This window comes from Suncus etruscus, chromosome 3 (genome assembly GCF_024139225.1).
Source record: "Suncus etruscus isolate mSunEtr1 chromosome 3, mSunEtr1.pri.cur, whole genome shotgun sequence".
In the NCBI taxonomy this organism is placed as follows: Eukaryota; Metazoa; Chordata; class Mammalia; order Eulipotyphla; family Soricidae; genus Suncus; species Suncus etruscus.
In genome coordinates this window covers 66,081,234-66,098,776 of record NC_064850.1, presented here as the reverse complement: position 1 = coordinate 66,098,776, position 17,543 = coordinate 66,081,234, and the positions used below count along the sequence as shown (strand labels likewise).

Below are 17,543 nucleotides of genomic sequence, written 5' to 3'. Positions count from 1 at the left end.
GATGGCTGAAGTTTCTGGCACAATTCAGTGGCCTGTATTGAGTCAGGAGTTGGGGTGTTCCCTCCCACAAACTCCAGCTTTCCACCCACCTCCCAGGGCTTCCCACCGTTCCCCGGATGGCATGTGTGAATGCTAACATCAGATTTCCCAAGGAAGCAGGGCTTACCCTTTTTGTGCTGACTTGAAACCTTTTGGGATTCATTTACAAGACAACTTGGCTTTCCCCACCATGAGCCTGTGGTATTCACCACCTGACACTCAGAGACTCACACTATCTTTCTGCCTCAGAGGTCTCCTGTCTCCTTTCTATAAGGACCCACCCTGTATCACCAACTGCCAGAGCAAAGCATTTTGCTTTTGAAAGGGGTGGGGCTTAGTCAAAGACCGGTCTTTAAGCCTGACTAAGTGAGAATTTATTTCTCCCTGAGGCTCAGCAGAATCAGGCTTCTCCAGTTGTCCCTTGGTGGGTGAAAAGTGAGCTGTGGGACTGGAGGAGAGAGCAGGGTATGGGAAAGAGTGGGGAGAGTGCTGGGCACCCTCAGGTCTGGCCTCCTTCCTGACCTCTCCTCACCAGTTACAGGTCAAGTCAGACCTGTCAAAGGCCCCTCAGAGAGACAGGGAGCAGGAACTCAGAGCCATCAGAGGTGTCACCTTGGGTTTCTAAGCTCCTGAAGTGGGACATGTGTGGTATATGCAATGAAGACTACACATGCCTGAAGAGATTTCTCAACAGCAGAGCGAATAAGCTGCCAGGGCACCCCAGGGAGGAAGTGGCCTCTTATGAGTCAATTCACTCAGCTTAAGCCTCAGTAGTTGCTGAAACCCTCAGGCTAAAATGGGCCCCTCTTGCCCTTACACGTATAGGATCCTCATCTGTGTTCTAATAACATTTTTTTTCTGTCTTTGCCTCTATTATAGAGATCCTGTTGTCATCAATATCCAAGGAATCGACCTCTTCCTCTTCCTCCTGCCTCTTCTCTACAGTTGCTGGTCGTTGTTAAAGTTGTCTCCTGTAGCATGCATGTCCTGCTATATATACACCTTCATCTGGTCAAGTTGATCTAAACTAGTAACCTACTTGCCCTGGACAATCGTTGCCACTAACACCTGACAACAGTCATTGTGGCACATGGTCCGACTTCCACTTGCTTCCCCCATTTTTTTCTGTTGCCAGTCTTCATAAAGGGAAAGAAGCCCCATGGACTTGAGGCTGCTCCAATATACTTGAAGACCTTGATCAGTTGAAGGAAAACCCACCTCTTTGATCAAGAAAATGACGAACTCCCCGGGCCATACCATGTCCGCCAACTCGAGGCTGGAGGTCCCTGAAGGGGACTTCGGCTGCACTCTTGGGGACTTGCGGAAGCTCATGGAGCTCCGTTCCGCTGAAGCCCTCCGCCAGATCAACACCCACTATGGGGGCATTTCAAGCCTCTGTGCCACGCTGAAGACCAACCCTGTGGAAGGTAAGGAGTGGAGACCCAAGGAAGGGAGCTGGGACGAGAATGATTTTCCCAACTTGTAGTGTAATCATGCTTCTGGAAACAGGGCTTGCTCTGTGGCATCGCTCTGACACCCCACAGAGTGGTGTTCCAAAGAAAGGGAAGCCGGGGCCGGAGAGATAGCATGGAGGTAAGGCGTTTGCCTTTCATGCAGGAGGTCATCGGTTCGAATCCCGGCGTCCCATATGGTTCCCCGTGCCTGCCAGGAGCAATTTCTGAGCCTGGAGCTAGGAATAACCCCTGAGCACTGCCGGGTGTGACCCAAAAACCCAAAAAAAAACCCAAAAAAAAAAAAAAAAAAAAAAAAGAAAGGGAAGCCGAGCCGTGAACTGCCAGCTCTTGCCCAGAGAAGCAGCTTTAGTTAGGACCGCAGATTTCATGCTCAAGCTTATCCTTGGCGCCAGAGAAACTCAATTGTCTCAGGTTAAAACCCAGCTTGTGAGCCTGGAAAAACCTGCAGGATCTTAGCAATAGTGAGTAAAAAAAGGTGTTCTTGTGATTTGGTCGATCTGTACTTGTGACCGTTGCCACGGTCCCTTCCTGCTTTTGATGTCCTGCTTCAGGTGATAGCACTGAGGCCACAGGCTTCCACGTAGTGCTGTCTTGCCTTTGGGTGATAGTCTGTGCCCAGTGGTCCTCACACTTTTTAAACGGGGCCAGCTCACTGTCCCTCAGACTGTTGGAAGGCAGAATTATAGTAAAAACAAAAACTATGAACAAATTCCTATGCACACTGCATATATCTTATTTTTGAAGTGAAGAAACAAAACAGGAACAAATACAATATATGGCCAGTGGGCCGTAGTTTGAGGATCACTGGTAGGTGATAGTTTTGGGGCACTACCTGCTCACGCCTCACTCCTTTCATGCTCATGCTAGAGACAGGGCCTCTTCCACTCAAGTCTTGCTGAGACAACATGAACTTCCAATGCGATTGTTCTTTTTCCCCTTCAGCCTCCTGCTGCTCAGTCAAGGCCAGGAATCTCACCCAGCTGGTCCCTGGGTCCCTTAGTCACAGGACCCCAGATTTGTTTCCCAAGTTTCCAATTCCTTTCTCTTGTCTGCATTATTTCAGATTCCCAAAGAACTCTCAACCCCAAAGGCAAACTCCCCTTTCATCAATCAAAGAGCAAACACTGCAGACACAGCCAGAGACACAGCCAGAGAACCATCCCCTAGTCCCTGTGCTGGTGCCCCACCCAGGGGCAGGTCTGAACTGCCATTCTCCTGCCTTGATTCCACATACCTTTTTGAACCACTTTGACTGTCCGAATGACCATAAAACTGATCCCAGCTAAGAAATATAATGTATTACAATCTGGGGACTTGAGGGACAAAGTAATTGTACATGGATTTTGTTTTATTTATCTTAATGTTCTTTGGCTGTAAGTTCAAAGTTAAGATATCAGCAAGGGGACTTCTTCTGAGAATTATGTTATGGGTGATTGTCCTTCCACTGTAACTTTACCTTGTCCTCTTTCTCTGCATCTTTTTTCTCATAATTAAAAATAAAAAATTAAAAAAAAAAAACTGATCCCAGCTGGACAAGCTGAGGCCAAAAAACCAATTTCCCTGGGTGCTGTATAGCTGACTCCCTCCTCAGGAGGAGATGTGAGGGAGCGCAGAACTCAGCCTGGGGCCTCTGCCCAGCTTTGGAGTTGGCAAGTAGAGAAAAGAGCCTTTTGCAGAGAGTCTGGGGAGGCAGAGCAGCTCCCAAACCACCCAGCATGGTGCAACCTGCTGAAGGCCCTTATAGGCTGATAAGAGAAACATTGTCCTTGCTATTGGCCTCTACTGGATGGAGGCCAAAAAGAAGGAAGGCCTCAGACTGCCCTGAATCTGACCCTTCCCTTCATTTTGGCACCTCTTTTTTTTGGTGGGGGTTGAGCCACACCCTTGGTTCTCAGGGATTATTCCTGGCCCTGTGCTCAGGAATCACTCCTAGCAGGCTCTAGGATCATTTGGGGTATAGGGAAATGAACCTGGGACCTGCTGTACTATCACTTAAGCCCAGGTGAGCTTTATTTGTAGGGGGGGCACACCCAGTGATGCTCAGGGGTTACTCCTGGCTATAAGCTCAGAAATTGCTCCTGACTTGGGGGACCATATGGGACTTAGGGAAATCAAACCTAAGTTCATCCTGGGTCAGCTGAGTGCAAGGCAAATGCCCTACCACTGTGCCACCACTCTGGCCCCTGGGCTTATTATTATTATTATTATTAATATCTTTATTTAAGCACCATGATTAAAACATGTTTGTAGTTGGGTTTCAGTTACAAAAAAGGAACACTAAAAAAAGGAACACTATAACTTTTTATTCTTTTTTTTTTTTTGGTTTTTGGGCCACACCCTGTGATGCTCAGGGGTTACTCCTGGCTATGCGCTCAGAAGTTGCTCCTGGCTTCTTGGGGGACCATATGGGACGCCAGGGGATTGAACCTCGGTCCGTCCTAGGCTAGCGCAGGCAAGGCAGGCACCTTACCTCCAGCGCCACCGCCCGGCCCCAACTTTTTATTCTTTCCTTTCTCTTCCATCTCTTTAGTTTCTTTATTTTATTTATTTATTTATTTTTTTTGGTTTTTGGTTTTTGGGTCATACCCAGCGGTGCTCAGGGGTTACCCCTGGCTGTCTGCTCAGAAATAGCTCCTGGCAGGCACGGGGGACCATATGGGACACCGGGATTTGAACCAACCACCTTAGGTTCTAGATCGGCTGCTTGCAAGGCAAACACCCTGTGCTATCTCTCCGGGCCCTAGTTTTTCTATTTTCTATTTTTTTAATAACTTTGCTTTTGGTCATCTTGAAACAAATGTATTATGATCAGTTATGCCAACTATGTGATGCATTTTTAAAAAAATAAATTTAATAAAAAAAAACTATAGCTACTAAAGGGTCTTGGAGTTCTGACATTTCTTTTTTTGTTTGTTTGTTTTGGTTTTGGGCCACACCTGGTGACTCGCAGGGGTTATTCCTGGCTAGGTGCTCAGAAATCACTTCTGGGGGCCGGGCGGTGGCGCTAAAGGTAAGGTGGCTGCCTTGTCTGCGCTAGCCTTGGACGGACCGCGGTTCGATCCCCCGGTGTCCCATATGGTCCCCCAAGCCAGGAGCAACTTCTGAGCACATAGCCAGGAGTAACCCCTGAGCGTTACTGGGTGTGGCCCAAAAACAAAAAACAAAAAACAAAACAAAACAAAACAAAAAAAACAGAAATCACTTCTGGCTTGGGGGAACCATATGGGATGCCAGGGATTGAACTGAGGTTTATCCTGGGTCAGCCGCGTGCAAGGCAAATGTCCTACTGCTGCCATTACTACCATTACTCTGGCCCCTCCGACATTTCTGATACTCAGATGTACACAGGCAGGTGGGGTTTAATTTTTTAAAAATGATTGAATCACCATGAATTACTAAATTATTCATGATATTTGTTCAACATCCATCCTTTCACCAGTGTCCACTTCCCTCCCTGTAGCCCCAATTTCCCTCTTATCCCCAGCCTGCCTGGATTACAAGGATTTTTTTTCTCTTAGGCATTATGATTTACAATATTGTTGCTGATCAGGTTTTAGGCATTTCACTGACCTCATTTCAGCACCATCCTCCACAGTAACTCCTTCCCTCCACCATTTCTTTTCCCTTCTCTGTTCCCTTTTCCTCACCCATCAGTAGTAGCCCCATAAGTACAGTTCTATTGAAGACCAGTCATTATGTCTGTTTCTATTGCTTTTCGGCATTTGTTATAGTGAGACTTAGTTTTAATTCATAAAATCTCTCTCAGAGAGAGATGTTATAGCAAGTAGGGCGCTTACCTTGTACATGACTGACCCGGCACCCCATATAGCCAAAGGAACACCACCAAGAGTGATCCCTGAGTGCTGAGCCAGGAATAACCTCTGAGCATCACCAGGCGTGGCCCCCATACAAAACAAAATTCCAAAGTTCTCTCTCTCTCTGACATAACTTACCAAAATTCTTTTACTTTCTCTCTCCCTTTCACTCTCCCTCCCTCCCACCTTCCCCCCTCTTTCCTCACTCCCAAGCCAGAAGGTTTAAATGGTTCACTTAAAATCTTATCACCAGTAGAATGTACTGGAATAGTTCCATGTTTTCTGACTCACCATTGACTAATGTTCTGCTCATTCTTATGCTAGAGGAACAACAGTGGTGATCTCAGAAATAAAGCCTCAGCATTTGTTTTACATGGTAATAATACCCGATAAGATGTCTAATTGTGTCCAGTACATTAAGGAATACTGGTTTCTGTTTCTCAGGTACACATGGCTAGTTGGAGTTAGAGGATTACTCTGTGCCCATGAGTTGCATTTGCATGCAGCTGATCTGGATTCAGGCCTGGATTCAATCTGCAGAACCCCATAAGGTCCCTGCAGCTTTCTAAGAATGGTTCCTGAGTGCAGAACCAGGGGTATGCTCTGTTGCCCATAAACAAACAAACAAACCAAAAATTGATACCAGGGTTTTTGTGTGTTTTTTTTTTTTTTTTTTTTTTTTGGTTTTTGGGCCACACCCGGCAGTGCTCAGGGGTTACTACTCCTGGCTGTCTGCTCAGAAATAGCTCCTGACAGGCACGGGGGACCATATGGGACACCGGGATTCGAACCAACCACCTTTTGGTCCTGGATCGGCTGCTTGCAAGGCAAACACCGCTGTGCTATCTCTCCGGGCCCGATACCAGGGTTTTAACTGCAAAGCTGACCCCTGGCTCTTTGAGGTTAGTGCCATATTGTGCCAAGAACCATTTTCCCACAAACAAAGGACTCTCTTGGAATTGGGCTTTTTCTCACTGTGGAAGGTTGAAATGCCAAGTAGTAATGCAGTCTGTAGCACATCTCCCAACAATATTTCTGCCTTATCTGCACCACTTGTATTATTAGTTGTTTGTTTGAGGAAAATTCCTGGCAGGCTTAGGGGCCCATAGGGGATGCCTGAGATCAAACCCAAGTCACTCACATACAAAACAAGTATCCTACCCCACAAAGCAAGTGTCCTGCCCAAATAAATGTGTTATTTACATAAGACAACACAGGAGCACGGAGAGGAGGCAGGGTGGGCTGGAGAGAGACTTCGAGACTGGAGCTCATAGGCTTTGCATGGAGAAAGCCATTTGAGCCTTCCCTGGCACAACATAGTGTACTCCTGGGCACTGTAGGGAGTGGCTTCTAAGCAATGAGCTGGGAGTAGCCCCAGCATTGCTGGGTGTGGCACCAAGACAAAAACAAAAACACACACAAAGAGATTAGAGAGAAAGTTTCAGTACAGTAGACCCTCTCTACCCACAGAGCCCACGTCCGTGGTATGAAGCACTGCGGATGGAACCTGTGTAGGTCTGCAGTGATTACTCCTATACTTAACATTGTGCTCCTTTCTATCTAGTCATTCTTCCCCAATCAAGACCTCTCACTTATAGTTTGCCTTATATTTACATTGTTTCTGGTATTACAAGTGATCTAGAGATGATTGAAAGTGGATGGGGTTGTTTGCAAATACTGCTCTATTTTATTTTATTTTGGGCCTGATGCAGCCTTACTGGAAGCTATTCTCAGGGGCCCCTCTGGGGACCCTGTGATGCCAGGAAGAAATTCAGAGCTCCAACCTTTGAACATCACCCAGGGAATCCTGCTTTATTTTTGTATTTTTTTGAGGGGAGGGCCCACACCCAGCAGTGCTCTGGGCTTTCTCCTGGCTCTGCATTCAGAGATCACTTCTAGGGGGGGTGGGCATGTGGTATACCAGGGATCAAAATCAACTGCGTGCAAGGCCAACAAACACCCTACCTGTTGTATTCTTTGGCCCTAGATCCTGCTCCATTTTATAGAAAGGTCCTGAGATTTTTTTATTTTCCCCAAGGAGAGGGAATTCCTAGAGCCAATTTCCATTGGTAATTGGAGCTGGTTGTCTTGTCCCATGTTCCAATAGCAGATAGGCCAACTCTGTGGATGCATGAACTAGGAGAGGGCTGAGAGGTGAGAAGGCTAGCTGACTGGCTCCTTCTTCAAGGGTATAGTCTTGTTTTGAGTATGTATTTTTAGCAGTTTTTCAGGGTTAGGGCTTAGCTGAGCTTCAGCCCTTTCATCAGCCCCAGAGGTCCACAAACATCACCACCTTCAGTTCTTGCCCCAGCTCTATTAAAGATGCCAAGTGACTGATCCTAGAGTCCATTATCTGGGCAGACTGTAGAATTGTAGAGATGGATCATCATCTATAATCAATGTATGGTTTAGCGTGCGAGTGAGGCTCAAGCCCAAGGAATTATTTTGAGGCAAGGCCTCTTCTAGCCAAAGGTACCTATGGCTCAATGCTTAGGCCCCATAGCACACCTGTAGGATTGTGGCAGGGAGTACTCAGGGGACCACATGGTGCTGTGGCTCTCAAGCCACAGAAAACTGGAAGGACAGGGAAGAGACAGAGGTGGGCACTAGTCCAACAACAATTGAGGGGCTCAGCCAGGATGGAGCCGCTGAGGCAAGTCTAGTATGTGGGCCTTGCTGGGGAGGGGGAAAGGGTTTTTAGAAACTGGAGGAGCAGCCTGGACTGCTGCAGCTTCGAAGATTGAGAAAGAGCTAGGTGGGGCTGCCCTACCCAGCAGGGAATCCCCCGCCTGTCATTCCTGGGAGTTCCCGCTGACTGGAGCATGTGACTGTGTGTTTCAGTGTGTCTGTGTGGGATAAGTGTCTGTCTTGGGGGGTGGTATTGGACCTATGTGTGTGTATGTGTGGTGTGTCTGTGTAGGATGTGTGTTTGTCTTGGGGGGTGGTATTGGACCTATGTATATGTGTGGTGTATATTTGTGTGGTCTGTATGTGTTATGTGTGTCTGTGTTGTGTGTTGAACCTGTGTGTTGGGCCTCTGTGTATGTTGAGCTTGTTTGTATGCACACACATGTGTGTTGAGTGAGTGTGTGTTTGAGTGTGTGAGTGTGTCCTCCCCAGTCCAGCCCAGGCTCTGGAATTCTGCCCTGCTTACCTTGGTCCAGTGCTGCCAGGGTGGAAGACAAAGCAAAGAGGTACTTCTAGCTGAGACTTCCTGCAACCCAGAACTCCCCCTGCTCTCCCCCTTAGCTCAGAGGGACTCTGGAAACTTCTGCATGGTTCTGACCATGTTCCTTTCACTGGGAGGACCCTTTGTTCTAAGCTGCAGAGCTGCTTTCCTCTCCAAGTGGCTCTGTGACCCTCTGGAGACCTGAGAGTTTCTCTGGGCAGGGCTTGAGATGAGGAGCTACCAAGCCCCTTCCCACATGCCATGTCAGTTATCAGAGAGTAAACTCCAGGCTGCCCCAGCCTGCACTGGGCGTGCTTGGAATGGGGCAGCCACTTGAGCTAAGGGCAGGTTCATGGGGCTTAAGAGACATAGACAGAGGCCGGAGAGATAGCATGAAGGTAAGACTTTTGCCTTGCATGCAGAAGGACGATGGTTCGAATCTCGGCATCCCATATGGTCCCCTGAGCACTGCTGGGTGTGACCACCACCCCCCAAAAAACAAACAAACAAAAAAAAAGAGACTTAGACAGTCTTCATCTAGCAAGGAAGAGCCTCACTCGCATGCTAAATTTGGGTTGTTATTGTTTTGTTTTTCACAATTCACCTTGTTTCCCTTACTTGGGTCCAAGAATGGTCATAGCAAACCTTTGGCTATAAAAGCAATGACACACCTTGCTGGCACGGTATGATGGCACGGAGATGAGACCAGCTCATTCTCCTGCTGGTAAGTGAGTGCAGGGACCCAGCACAGGGCCTGCCCTTGGTGGAGAAAGGAGGGAGTAGCCACTACGTGGGACTGAAGGGGTTTCCCTGAGTTACTGTGCTAACTGGGCAAACCTGTACATGTATATTCCTGGGAGTGAGGCCTCTGAGGTTGGCACATGCCCTGCCTATGGCAGGGAGCCAGCTCATATGCCCAGAGTTTAAGTCACTCCTTTACCGCCCTCTTGTGGATTAGGGTTCACTGTGGCTGCCTGCCTGGAAGGTTTGGTAGCAGTCAGCCTTCCTGGGAACCTCTTACTTATTCCTCACTCCCCCACTCAGCCTCTGCCTAGAGGACTTGGTGCTACAGCAGACAGTAGAACCCCTGGGGGGATCAGGAGTGTATGGCTCCAGATTCAACGCCTGGCACCTACATCTACCCTGCAGCACTCTTGTGGCAGTCCAAGCATTAAGCCCAGCATTGCTTGAAATGTTACCCCTATCTCCTGAGCGCTGTCTGGGAAGCCCCTGCCCCTTAGAAACAAAGTACTGGGGCAGAGAAGCTGGGATATCAGATACATTGGGCAGGACTGCGGAGCGGAGTAGAGCCAGATCTTCCCAGACCACAGGAGGTGAGGCAATGAATGACCCTCCCCAGGAGAGTCTCTGAGCGCAGGCATGGGGGGCCCCAGCCAAAAGTGCTGGGGGCTCACATGGCTGAGAGGCCCCAGACCAGGGAACACAGGGCTGAAGGCTGAAGGTGAGGCCTGGACTTCCATGGTTCATTGGCCAGGCTGGTTTGAACCAGTCTGTGCTGCTATGGGAGAGTGAGGCTGGCAGGCGGAGGGGGAAGTAACTGGTGAGCAGTGGGCAGATGGCAGAGAGAGCAGCTGCTGGCTTTTGCATTTATTTTAAGTTTGTTATTGGTTTTGGGTGCTTGGAGTTACACCTGGCTCTGCACTCAGGGATTACTCCTGGTGGGATTCAGGGGGCCATATGGGGTACCAGGGATCAAACACTAGGTCAGCTAAGTGCAAGGCAAGCAACCCTACCTTCTGTGCTATTGCCCTGGCCCCTTGTGTATATTTTCTTTTAAACTTTATTTATTTATTGATTTTTTTTTTTAGTTGATTGATTGGTTTTTGAGCCACACTCTGCGATGCTCAGGAGTCACTCCTGGCTCTGCACTCAGAAATCAGCCGTGGCAGGCTGGGGGACTATATAGAATTCTGGGAATCGCTCCGAGGTCAGCCACATGCAAGGCACGCAAACCCTACTGCTGTGCTATCTCTCCGGCCCTTGTGTATATTTTCAAAGAAGCTGAGAGGATTTCCTGACTGAGTAGATATGGGGTGTGAGTTGGCATCAAGATGACTGAAAGGGAGGCAGAGAGATAGCATGGAGGTAGGGTGTTTGCCTGGCATGCAGAAGGACAGTGGTTCGAATCCCAGCATCCCATATAGCCCCCCCCCCCAACCTGCCAGGAGCGATTTCTGAGTGTAGAGCCAGGAGTAACCCCTGAGTGCTGCTGAGCGTGACCCAAAAATCAAAAAACAAAAACAAAAACAAAAAAAAAAGATGACTGAAGGGTGTGTGGGTGAGGGTTGAGGGTTCCTGGGTGAGTGCTGTGATTGGGGCGGGGAATGTTCTAGGAATTTTCTTTGATGGTCTCCGTGAGCCGATTTCTTGGTGTGGGTATCCGTGCAACTGGTTCAGGGAAATCATGTGGGGTGGTTAGTGAGTTCTCAGAACTCTTTTTTTTCTTCCTGCCTTAAGGCCCTCCTGTGCTGCCTGTAGAGGACCCTGTGCCCCTGGAAAGGAGTAGCTAGCAATGTCCTGCCTGCTGGGGTGCCCAGTTTAGCCATGCTCTCCCAGTTGCTGCTTGCTGTCAGTGGAGATCCTGGTTTGTGGACTGGTAGAGGCCAGAGAACCTTTGGATATGTTTGAACAGCCCAGTTGGCTCCTCATGTTCTATCACACTGGGAAGAAAGGGCTGGAGGCCCTGTGCCTTACTCACGGCTGACCTGGCTTCGATCCTTTGCATCCCAAATGGTTCCCTGAGACACCAGGAGTAATTGCTGTGTGCAGAAACAGCACTGCTGGGTGCTGCCTTAAAAAAAACAAGTGACCTCTGTTCTCCCCCACAGTTTGGATACAGTCTGTACACCCCCCCTCTGATCTCCCACAGGAGTCCTCCACTCCAGCTTCCCAGTAACAACTGAAGCTGATTGTTTATAGGTGGAGAAATGGAAGGTGGCCCAGGCCTTGCAGATGAGCTTCCCTGGAGGAGTGATGTTTAGACCTTCTTGGACAGACTTCAACTCCACTGCTGTGCAGACACAGCCCTCTAGGGATCCTTAGTAGGGGAGAGAGCTCACTGTCCCCTTACCACTTTCCAGCACTCCCGGGAGCCTTGTGGAGGGGCCATGCCTGTGGGGAGCTCGTCTGGCTGCCAGCAGGGGAGACAGCCTGGTAATGCCACCTGGCATTGAGGACTCCCACTCCTTCTTGTCCTCAGAAATCACCTCCAAGGGCCTGGGACAGGGTCCCCTTAGCATAGCAGAGCTGACCCCACTGAGGTGCCTCTACAGAGAGGAGCAGCCTCACATGACTAAGGCCTGGAGCTTAACCCCTTAGACCTAAGAATAAGGGTGACACTCTGGGGAACTCTGGGAACTCTATCTGTGTCTTCTTGGGGCATGCCGAGTGTATGTTAGGAGCACCATGTGAGTTAGTAGTGTGTGCTGGTAGTCAGAAATAGTGTCTACTCTGCCTTCCTCCTTTTACTCAAACTGAATAGTAGATGCTCTTATTACTTATTGAGTACTCTTTTTTTGGGGGGGGGGCATATCCATTTGATGCTCAGTAGTTACTCCTGGCTATGCACTCAGAAATTGCCCCTGGTTGGGGGGACCATATGGGACACCTAGCAATACAGATGCCTTACCTCTAGTGCTACCTCTCTGGTCCCAGTGAGTAGTCTTAGTAGAGTACTTAGAGTAGCTGTGCTTATTATTGAGTGCTTGGTCCATGTAGTGCTGTCCTTGAAACCAGGTTTCTTCTAACCCCACAGTGAGATAGGTGGTCCAGTCAGTGGCCTGTGTGTCTCTGTGTGATAGAGAAGGGCAGGCGAGCTTCAGAGACTGCTCAGAGGTGCAGTTTGTATAAAGTGCTGGATTGGGGCATCTGGTAGAGCCTCTCTCAGCCCCTGGGCTGACCCAGAGCAGACTTGTTGAATGGTGGGTTATGCATTCCATAATCCCCCAGAGAGAGGGATCCGCAAGCAAGACATGCAGGTCCAGCAGCAGTTCTGATGCAGGAAATAACAGAGTTGGGAAGGAATAGCAGGCCAGAAACTCACACCGCAGGCTGTTCACCCATAAGCCAATCACTCTACCTTGTGGAACCACGAGCCAATATGTCAGCCGCTCCTCCAGGTGGCCTGAGTAGCCTTTATTAGGATAAAGACCAGAAGAGGAGGCAAGTAGGGGAAACATCTTTTTTTTTTTTTTGGTCTGGGGAGAAATATCTTTTTAACAAGAAAACCATAGGAACCAATTGAGAGACATCTAATTAGAAGGCAATATGAGGACCAATCCAGAGGCCTCTGCCAACACAAACTTGCTCCCTCTGGTCTCTGAGCTTGAGCAGGACAGAGGAAAGTTCTGTAAGTCCTGTGAGTATGTTGATGCATGTCTTCAGAGCTGAGTCTGGCACTGACTTCATATACTGGGGCTTGGAGGCAACCTCCCAAGGACCTCCATAAGGAATAGAGAGCGAGTGGGTTAAGGCCAACTTGTCCCATTTTATTTTTGATGGGAAGTTTCACACATCCTTGAGTCCTGAGCAAATTGGGCTGGTGGGTCACCTATTTGGACAGATTGAGAAGCCGGGGTTTCTCTACAGGTCTTTTACCTTCTCTTTCTTCCCTTTTTCCTCAGCCATCTAGCCCACTAACACCTGTCTCCTTTCCAGGACTATCAGGGAACCCTGCAGATCTGGAGAAGCGTAGACAAGTATTTGGACAAAACCTGATCCCCCCAAAAAAGCCCAAGACCTTCTTAGGATTGGTGTGGGAAGCCCTTCAGGACGTCACGCTCATCATCCTGGAGATCGCAGCCATCATCTCCTTGGTTCTGTCCTTCTACCAGTCCTCCACGGAAACAAATGAACGTGAGTGTCTCGTGACCCCATGGCTTTCAGCAACTTCTTTCTGCCACTGCCAAAGCACACTTAGCACGGGGCCTTCACTGCTGCAGCTTCAAGTTTCAGAACTGCCCACTCTGGTTAGCCAGGACAGTTCGTCTGCTCCCAACACCTTCTTATTCTGGGCTCTTTCCCCTTCTCCCATCCAGTCCTTATACTATATGTCACACTTCCTCCCCATCAATGCACTCACTAACACTCCAGGTTTCACCACCAAATGACTACATATGAACTGGAAGCTCCTTCCTTGTGACAAGTCACCTCTGACTTGCACACATGTCTGGTGTGGAGACTGCTCAGTCCTCTAGCCTCAAGATCCTGCAGCAATTGTGCTTCTGCCCAAAGAGCTGGAAGCGCTTGTCTTCCACATGGCTGACCCTGGTTCAGGAATCCCATAAAGTCCCCTGAGCCCTTCAGAAGTGATCTCTGAGTGCAGAGCCAGGAGTATCTTCTGAGTACCACAAGAGTAACCTCAAAACAAAAATAAACAAAAGGCAAAGAGCTTATTTCATTTTACTTTCTTTCCCTGATTTTAGTTCTGGAAGATTTAGACAGTGGTACCCTCATTTCTAATGTCAACCAATGCTCCTTTCTTTCTCTTCTTTCCCTGGGCTAGAATGCGGCATGCCTGTAAGTGGCGCAGAGGATGAAGGGGAAGCCCACGCTGGCTGGATCGAGGGGGCCGCCATCCTTTTCTCGGTGATCATTGTGGTGCTGGTAACAGCCTTCAATGATTGGAGCAAAGAGAAGCAGTTCCGAGGCTTGCAGAACCGTATTGAAAAGGAGCAGAAATTCTCTGTTATCCGAAATGGCCACATTATCCAACTTCCTGTGGCTGAGATCGTGGTGGGTGACATTGCCCAGATTAAATACGGTGAGAGCCCCGTGTTCCTCAGACTTCAGCCACTGCCCATCTGTGTTTGCTGCCTTTGGGGTGGTGGAGAGCCAGCTTCTATGACTGGGAATTGCTGCGGAGTTATAAAAAATACAGCTCCTACTTGTTAGACTCTGGGTTAGTTTAAGAGGAGGTTGTAGGAAGGAAGTCCAAAGCAGTAACTGAAGCACCCCGCAAAAATTATGTTTTGGGCCTCAAAATATCTCAGAGCTGGAGAAGGAGGGCATTCACCTTGCATGTGGCTGATGCAAGTTTGAGCCCCATGTGTACCCCGTAATTACTCCCACCCCAGCACCATCAGGAGTAATTCCTGAGTGCTGAGGAAAGAGTAACCCTGAGTACCATCGAGTATGGCCCAAAAATATAAAACTAAATTAAAAAAAATTTAATCTAATAATAGGCTGTGGGGAAGGATTTGGGTCCTGAATAGTGCAGGTGTGTGAGGCCTGAACTGGGGCCTCCCAGCTGTCATCTCTGCCATCTAGATTCCCGCCCCACCCCCCAGCCCCGCCCAGAAATTCTCCTTGAGGGAAAGTTGCTGCCCTATGGGGCTGGGTGTCACACTTTGGCCAGGCTCTTTCCTACCCCTTTCCTATCCCCTTCTCCTCTGGACCAGGTGACCTGCTGCCAGCTGACGGTGTCCTGATCCAAGGGAATGATCTCAAGATTGATGAGAGCTCTCTCACTGGAGAGTCAGACCACGTCAAGAAGTCTGTGGAAACTGACCCCATGTTGCTTTCAGGTAGAGCATCTTGCCACTCCACCTCCCACCTCCCTCCCCAACAGTGAGAAGATCAGGGTCCTGCCCTCCCTTCCCAGCCTGCCTTCATCCAGGCTCAGTGAAGGTGAGGGCATTTTAACATGTTATTATAAGGTCCTACACATAGCCAGAGAGGATCTCCATGAAATCAGGGGTAAGGGGATTTTGACAGGACTCTGTGGCAGGGCTTGGCATGAAGGAGTTGACCTATAGCATTTACACCTGTTCTTTTCACTCATTAGCTTAACTTTTTTTTTTTTTTAGCTTATCTTTTTTAAATGGGTCCAGCTTCTTGCTCTCTGCTATTATTCTGGGAGAGAAGGGATGGAACCATTATTTTGCAGTTTCTATTTCACACCAAAGAATATCTAGATAGTTTAAAAAAAAAAACAATAACTCTGAGGCTCCATGGGCTAGTACATGATTTGAATGCAAGAAGTTTGGGTTCAGACCCCAACATGGCATGGTGCCCTGAGCACTGCTAGGAACAGCTCTCAGACACAGAACACCAAACCCAAACCAAAGAAACATCTCCCTCCCCTCTTTTCCTTTCGCTTGCAGGAACACATGTCATGGAAGGGTCTGGCCGGATGGTCGTGACGGCTGTGGGTGTCAACTCCCAAACTGGAATCATCTTTACCCTCTTGGGGGCCAGTAAGGGAGAAGAGGCAGAGAAAAAAAAGAAAGGTAAGGGGCACTGAGGATGCGTCCTTGTCCTTCTCATCCCATGACAGACGAGGAGGCAGTGAGCAGGCCTGAATGGGAAATGTGGGTGGAAGAAGCCACTGTTGGGGTGCAGATGCCCAGAGCCTGACCATATAGTTCTCAGCCATGACTCCCATGGGCTCTGATGAAAAGCAGGCCTGGAACCTTGGCTCTCCTCAAGTAATTGTGCATCTGTCTCATGCTTATGTTTAATGATGGGTCATACAAGGATGAGTGATGTGTCCCAGTTGAACTGGTCTGGCACCTTGTGTGTTCTCCTAGCCCACATCCCTTTCTCCCTCAAACGTGGTGAAGGGCACTGGCCTGGAGAAAGGGAGGCTGCCTCAGGGGCCACGGGCTGTCAGGAGAAAGATGGCTGGGGGATTGAGACAGTGTCTCTCTGTCCTGCCATCATCTACCCCTGGTTCTGGAAGGATGGAACAATAGCAGGCAAGAGACAAGGGTGGCCACCTCCAGCTCCCAACAACTCCTTTGATTCCACTGCTTCCCTGGGGACAGAGAAGGGTTTCTGCCCCTTGATTGGCATCTTGTGGAGGGTCGCAAGTCATTGGAAGGTCCAGAACACATCGGCTCGGGAGCAGAACACATTGGTTCTGGAAATGGACTCGTCTCTGCAGCCACCTTCAGCTAATGAGAAAACTGGCCTGGTGCTGGGCAGTGGTGGAGAAGCACCTGGGACTGGCCTTTTGTCCTCCCCATCTCGTATCTCGCTGTGGGATGTGGCCACAGCAGAAGTGGTAGAAATGAGGGTGTGCGTGGAGCCCTTGTGAGAAAGCATGTGCGCAAAGATGCCATCTTTTTTCACGTTCCCTGGCCCACAACACACCCACTGTGCTGTTGCCCTTCTGGGCTCCTAGCAGGATCCACAGATTGGCTGTTTGATCTCTTGAGAGTCACTTTGGGTCTCCACCCCACTTTTTTTCTTTCTTGTTCAAACAGGTAAAAAACAAGGAGTCCCTGAAAATCGCAACAAAGGTAACCTCTCCACTCACCCATCTGCCATCACTACCTGCCCACACTTAAACCAGACCTTTCCAGGCCATCTGCCTTCCCTCCTGTCCTCTCCATAACTCTGTTCTCTCCACTGTTGGCCTGGCGCCTCATCTGAGGAAGGTGCAGAGATGTGGGCTGGGCTCAAGGGCCCAAAGCCAGTCTAAAAAATGGGACCACAGCACCCTCTGCTGTTGCCTCAGGAACCTCAAGTCCAGGTTTCTCAGTGATCGTCTTGGGCAGGTGGAACCCTGCTTCATTGCCCTGCGTCAGATTTAAACACGAATGGTCATCCGGTTCAGGGCTGCAAGCCTTTAGGATCCCTTCGTTGGCAGGGTTTGGGGTGGGCTGTCCCTGCACCCTCCTCTTGCTAGCTTCCTCATCGGTGTTTTCTAGTCTGGACTCTCCGCTGGACTTCCCAGGTGCTGAGAGAGCCTGTTCTCTGTGCCTCTCTCCCTGCCTCTTTCTTTGTTCTTTCACAGTCTGTTTACTTCTTCCCGATCTAATGTGTGTTTCTTTCCTGGTAGCTGTGTTTCCATCGTCTCTGTCCTGTTTGTGAGTCTGGCAGCAGAGACTTTCTGGCAGGGTAGCCTTGTGCTGAGGTCTGCAGGGGTGAGGTTGGAGGGTGTTGGAAGCCAGAAGCAACTACTCTCTTGAGGCAACACCTAGGTTTTCTTTCCCTTGTCTCCCAACATCATAGTAGTTTTTAGAAATAAAGCCAGAATGCCAGGGAAACACAAATGATTCTTTAATCACAGGCTTCTTG

The 17,543-nt window shown here is 49.1% G+C and overlaps 1 protein-coding gene across 5 annotated transcripts in view; it reads left to right on the top strand.

The window, feature by feature from the left end:
- The first annotated feature begins 922 nt into the window (after positions 1-922).
- Positions 923-17,543, top strand: part of ATP2B4 (ATPase plasma membrane Ca2+ transporting 4) — a 49,962-nt gene continuing 33,341 nt past the window's right edge. For 3 of the 5 annotated variants that reach the window (XM_049770613.1, XM_049770617.1, XM_049770615.1), the window contains exons 1-6: positions 923-1,466; positions 13,176-13,373; positions 14,023-14,280; positions 14,918-15,043; positions 15,623-15,748; positions 16,727-16,762. In XM_049770613.1, coding sequence (XP_049626570.1) covers positions 1,274-1,466; positions 13,176-13,373; positions 14,023-14,280; positions 14,918-15,043; positions 15,623-15,748; positions 16,727-16,762 — 937 coding nt within the window. In that variant the 5' untranslated portion in view covers positions 923-1,273. The remainder of the gene's footprint in view (positions 1,467-13,175; positions 13,374-14,022; positions 14,281-14,917; positions 15,044-15,622; positions 15,749-16,726; positions 16,763-17,543) is intronic. The other 2 variants (XM_049770614.1, XM_049770616.1) reach the window with 1 other exon arrangement.